General features: G+C 56.1%; 1 protein-coding gene across 1 annotated transcript; it reads right to left on the reverse strand.

Annotated features, from left to right (window-relative positions):
• Positions 1–4,086: 4,086 nt before the first annotated feature.
• Positions 4,087–5,469, reverse strand: LMXM_30_1780 (conserved hypothetical protein; the record flags this gene model as incomplete). Its single annotated transcript, XM_003877649.1, has 1 exon — positions 4,087–5,469. The coding sequence occupies one exon, from the start codon at positions 5,467–5,469 to the stop codon at positions 4,087–4,089; it is 1,383 nt and encodes a 460-aa protein (XP_003877698.1).
• Between the last annotated feature and the right edge of the window lie 531 nt (positions 5,470–6,000).

The raw sequence follows: 6,000 nt of genomic DNA on the forward strand, positions 1-6,000 counted from the left end.
TAGCATCGACCGGCCACCGACTGACATGTGCGAGCGCGCAGCGTTGAGCATGCGCATGCATGCGGGGCGCAGACTCTGCACCAAAGATGATAGAAAAAAACCTGACAAAAATTTCGCTTTGTGCTTTGTTCAATATGCCTACTTCTCTGTCGCAGCGCATCAGCCATAGACACACGCGGTACAGAAGTGCGCCGACTCAGCCATCTGAGCGCACGGCCCCTGCTTCGAGCTCTACCCATCCCCGCTGTGCATGCTGCCACCTGGTGCGTCCCCCCCCCTCGCGGTGGCCCAGGCTCTCCCACCAGTGGGCAGCGAGGGGCAGCTGCGATACCCTTGGGTCACGCTCACACGCTGTCCATCACATGGGTGGTACAAGCGTGTCCACTGTCGAAGATCTCTCCTACGCAACGCCATCCGCGGCCTCACCGCCGACATGAGTATCAATACAGCGCTCCGACATCCCCTACGTACGTGGGTGCCTGACCCTGTTACGGCCATAGGTGGTGCAGCATCGGCAGGGGATAGAGGGGCGGCTCGGCTTCCCCCCTCCACCCTCAGGGAGGTGAAACTGATTACGGGTATATATAACGAGGAGATGCAATGGAACCTAGGGAACATGAAGCGAAGTACGCGTAGCGCAGCAGAGGCACCCGTGAAGGAAACAATACTGCTGGGGGAGGGTGGCGGTGGTGGTGAAGGGGGACACCAAGGTTGATCGAGAGCCAAGGGTAGCCGGTGAGGCGTGGGTTGCGTGAGGGCGGAGGAAGCACACAGGCCGCGAAAGACCGAGAGGAACGTATAACGAAGCCGATGCAAAGAAGGCGTCATGCCAACACTTCGCCATCTCAAGGCACAGAAAGGTGTTGAGGCCACACAGTACGACCAGCGTCACGTGCAGGCATCGCATGCTCACATGTGGGAAGTATACAGAGTTGCGCACCGTCCCCGCGTTCACAGTGCGGGACGCGCCTTGTTCGACGAGTTGCCCGTGTCCACACGAAGAGAGAGAGAGAGAGAATGCCAAGGCGAGAGGGAGCCCCAGTGTACCGCTAACGTGCACACAACCGGGCAACACCCCTCCCCCCCAAAAAAAAGGGGGCCAACATGAAAACAAAGAAAAAAGACACAGAGAGACGCCGACATGTGCGCAGACACGGCCAAGCGAAGATCCGTTGCATCGCAAGTGGACTGGCGGGAGGTGGCAAATGCGACAAAGAGAGCGGGAGCCCTTCCTTGGAGAGGACGTTGGGGAGAGGTGGGAGCTGGAGGAGAGAAAGAGGAGACATGCTTGTGTGGTGGTTGGTGGCGTACCGCATCTTTCAGTTTTCACTCTTCGCGCCGCAGTGGAGATGACGGTGACAGTGAGGAGAGGAGGAGAGAGAGAGGGTGGTGTGTGTGTGTGGGGGGGGGGTAGGGTAGGGCATGACCCGACCTGCAGAGCCGCAGCTGTGGATCGACATTGGGGTCCCTTTAGCGGCATCCAACAAGACAGCGAGGTCTCCCGCAGCTGCAGAAAAGGGGGTGGGGAGACGCACGCTCAGATCGATCGCCCGCACACCATCCCGTCTTTCCTTCATGCCTGAAGAGCACTGAAAAAGACCCAACACATGCCAGAGTGTAGAGAGAGACACGCGCAAAGGCAGATCAAGCGAGCGCGCACGTGTGGGCGCGTGCGTCGATCGAAGGTGGCGGAGACGGGAGGATGGAAGGCCCTTCATAAGAGGGAAAAGGCCGCCAGAGGAGGAGGAGGACGAGGACGCATTGCACACCGATGAAGAGACATCACCCACACAAGCGATACAACACGGGGGTCGTGCAGAGGGGGTTAGGGGGAGGGCAGAAAGAAAGTCGTACGAGCAAGAAGTTCCATCAGGACTGCGGCTGCGACGATAACCACAACGCGGGGAGCAGAGATGACGGTAATACCGTCTGGACTGACTCCGTCAGTCCTTGCACTCTGGATGGTCGGGTTTCTGCTCCTCTTGGAACTCTTACTGTTTCTCGTTCCGTATGCGAGGATCTCCCCGGGGGTCGTGCGCATGTCTGTGCGTTGTGCGTGAGTGTTGATGGTTGATGGAACGCGGTGTGGGTGAGGCGAGGAAAGTTCTGCTGAAAGGGAAAGAGAGAAGGGGAGCGAGTGGGGTGGCGTGGCGTGGCGCGGGGCAGAGCGGGGTCAATGGAGTCACCGGTGAAGAAGGGAGAAAGAGTGACAGAGGCACATCGATATAGGAGGAGCAACGGAAAAGCATAAGAAAAACATCTCGAGAACAGAACAGCATACAGACACGATGCCGGTGAGTCCAGATCCACTGACACGCAAGTGTACGAAGACAGACGCCCACACACACACACACACACACACTCACGCGCGTGCGGAAAAAAATAAATACGCAGAAAGATGGCACACTCTGTGTGAGCACTGGTTACGTGTCATGGATTGGTAGGGGTGCACCGATAAGGTGGTGATGGGGAAGCAGGAGAGAGGCGTTGGACAGCATATGCGGAGAGGAATGGTAGAAGGCAGTGAGAACACGAATTGCACACGTAGAAGACCCGGTTGGCCATGGAGAGAGGGGGAGGAGGAGGGGCGGCGGAATGATGACAGACATCGGGAGTCGTCTGATGGAAAAGGGGGGAGGGAGAAATGCCGGAGAGAGAGAGAGCAAGACGATGCAGGGGCTCACAAAATTTGATGCGGGGGGTTTCGGAAAAATGCCTTCGCAGCATAGTGACTAGGGACAGACTTGTCGGCATGACGCTGCTTCTGACAACGCGTAGATGCACACCACGTGAGAGACCCCAGGAAAACACAATCTGGGCTTTAAGAGAAGTGAGTCTCGCACGTCCCGACAGCATGTTTGTGTGCCGCTGCACGCGATTCAAACCCCCGAGTAGCCGATTGCGACAGACTCTACCTTCTTTTCCTTTTTTAAAGATGCAGTTGATGATGACTACGCAGAGAACTCTCCAAGCGTTAAGGGAGGGGCGAGTCTGTGGCAGCACCATGAACAAAAGAAGGGCGCATGCCCACCAGTGCGAACCGCAGCAGACCCAATTTAGGCCTACAAGCGAGCTGAACACGCTCACTAGCAATTCAGGTGGCTACATAATGGATCGTTGTCGCAGCATATTTAGAGTCCTACTCACACTCGGGTGAGTACTTCCACCAGTGCACGTATACGCCACTAATCGGGCAGGCATAGTACCAGGCGCACGGTGGAAGACGAAGAAAATACAAAGAACAAAACCAGCCGACCAACAACCACACACACACACACACACACACACACACACACACAGGGGAGAGAACGAGGAGCACAGAGGTGAGAAAAGCATAGCGGAATGGCTGGCAGGCGGTATGGGAATACGCATCGAATCCGCGCGCACAATGAAAGTAAAAGAAAAGAAAAGGTAGGAGGCGCTTTTTTCGTCTCCCGCTCCCTCTCTCGCTCTACCGCTCTCCCGCTGTCGACGCTTTCACCTCTCCGCCCACATCCGAGGCCGCCGCCGCTGGCGCTCGCACACGCTCAAACAAAAAACAAGGGCACCGCATAATAAAATAAAGTCAGCAAAGCCGCGCAGTCCCTCTACGGACAGACTCTCCGCTCATTAGTGCCTATACAAGTGGTGATCCGACGCACGCGTATACTTGCCGATGCGCCCGCGGGTGCTTGTGCGCCTGGCGGTCTGTCTGCCGATCTAAACAGCCCTTTCGACAACGAGAAGACCAGAAGATGTGTGGTGGTCGTGGTGGCAATGGCAAGACGGATCTAAAGAAACACAAAGGAGCCGTGCCAGGTCGCGGTGGCCTCTCTCTCTGTGTATGTGCCAGCAGATTGCCCTCTCTCCCCTCCCCCACCCCCTCCAACCGTTACCGCCGGCTACTTTATGAAGCAAGCAAAACAAACGGATAAGAATAAAATAAAGACATCACAACACATCACATCACATCACCCGAGGCACACAAGCGCACGAGCCGCGGAGGAGTCGACTCGCTCGCTGTCGACAGCGGAGATGAAAGCCTCTTGGCACCTGCCGTTGTGCATGTTTCTTTCTTTTGTTGTTGTGTTGCTGTTCGTCTTTCGACTATTCCTTCCGCTTGGAGGAGCCGCGGCGCTGCGAGCGGTTGCGAGTCGACGTGAGGGATGAAGACAAGGACGGCGCGGCTGTGTGCTCGCGCGTTACATTGCGGTGTTGCATGCCTTTGCCTTCCTGAGCGGCGGTGGGGCCGTTCGATTCCGTCAGCAACCTCTCATGGGCACACGAGGGGCACTCAGAATCCTCTTCATCGTCAGAGCGGATGTCCTTTAGCTCTTCACCCTTCGCCATAGACAGTACCAAAACAAAGATGAGGACGGCCCAGTACACATGCAGCCCCTGCAGCGCCACGTTCAGCAGGAAGACGAGCATCCACATGTTGAAGTTTCCGTGACGTACCTTGGGGGACATGCGGATTGTTGCCTTGCCCATAAAAGGCAAGCAGTAGAGTCGAAAGAAGCAGAAGAACACAACAAAAGCGGCAAAGCAGAGGTTTAAGCACATCTCTGTTGCGATGTACCTCTGCAGGAACGACTTCCGGGGCGCCTTGCTGTCCTTCTCGGCGTTCTTAGTGTTGTGGGGATCCTGACGCGCAGTCTTCTCCTGCCGCATGTAGTGGAGGGACTTGCTGACAGACAGCATGATGTCGGAGGCATCGTGGATGAAGAGCACGTAAGCGCCAAAGCGGTGCTCGAGACCAATGTGGGAGCAGAGAATGAGCAGGAGCGTCGTGGTGTGGTGCACTACGTACTCCAAAAAGTCGGACCTCTTCATGTGGCGCTCAATGATGAAGAGGGAGCACAGCTCGGCAAAGTAGAAGGCCAGACCGTAGTGGTAGTACATGATCAGCTCCTCTGGCGGGTTGTACGGGTGCGGCAGCAGGAGGTGCAAGCTAGCCTCGTCGTCGAGCGGCAGTTTGAACCAGGGCTGATCACGCTGGACGTAGTAACCGAAGCAGGAGGAGGCAACGTAGAACATCGACAGCCACATCTGGTTCTGAAACTTCATGATCTTTTTCCGATCGCGTGGCGAGAGGGAGTCCATGCCACGCCTGCCGGAAGCAATGCCGCGATGGTGGCATGTGGATTTCTCTGTGACAACGCCCATGTAGATGCCAAAGCGTGCGAACGGCTCGCGGCAGAGGTAGCGGATCAGCATAATACCCAGGAACCAGTACACAGCCGGGTACAGCACCGTGAGCAAGCTCATATCCATTCCCCAGCCGCTGCAGCCCACACCGACTTTGTCTTGGTAAGCCTTGATGTTGAGGAAGGCGCTTGGAAGCTCCGACCAACCCAGTGTGGTGCGTGCAGTGTTCAGGGTGCGGCGGGATGCGTTGGTTGGATCAGGTATATAGAGCTCCCCCAGAGATGAGTACGGACTGCCGATTCCCTGAACCCGCATGATCTCCGTAGAATATCGAAGCGCCATGATGCTCAGCAGCAGCTGCGCGGGGATGAAAAACAAAAACAGAGTGTAGCGAGGCAGAGAAAGGGACAAAGGTAATCAAGAGCACAGCCGCAGCGCACCAGAAGAGCTACACAAAGTCAGGGGCGACTATGCATGTGGGCGGTCTGCTGCACGGGGATAGACGAGGAGGCAGCACAGCGACAAACGGAAATGTCAAAGCCGTAAGGTATGTGATAGTGAGAAAGGACGGAAAACAGTCCGCTAAAAAAAGGGGCGAGGGTGCTTGGCAGGAAAAAGCGATGCGAGGGACGCGGGCTGAGTCGACCACAGAAACACACACACACTCCTCTCCTGAGACTGTGAAACGGGAGAGGGAGAGAGAGAGGGGGGATGGAGGGAGTAATGCACAAGAGCGAGTGGGCGATTAGGCGACGGTTATCACTCGGAGACCGAGAAACGACCACGTTGCATATATATATATATATGATATATATTTAGTATATATATATATGCGCGGGTTAGGAGCGGAGGAGGTAAAGATGGGCAGAGAAA

The sequence above is a fragment of the Leishmania mexicana genome, chromosome 30 (genome assembly GCF_000234665.1).
Source record: "Leishmania mexicana MHOM/GT/2001/U1103 complete genome, chromosome 30".
In the NCBI taxonomy this organism is placed as follows: domain Eukaryota; phylum Euglenozoa; class Kinetoplastea; order Trypanosomatida; family Trypanosomatidae; genus Leishmania; species Leishmania mexicana.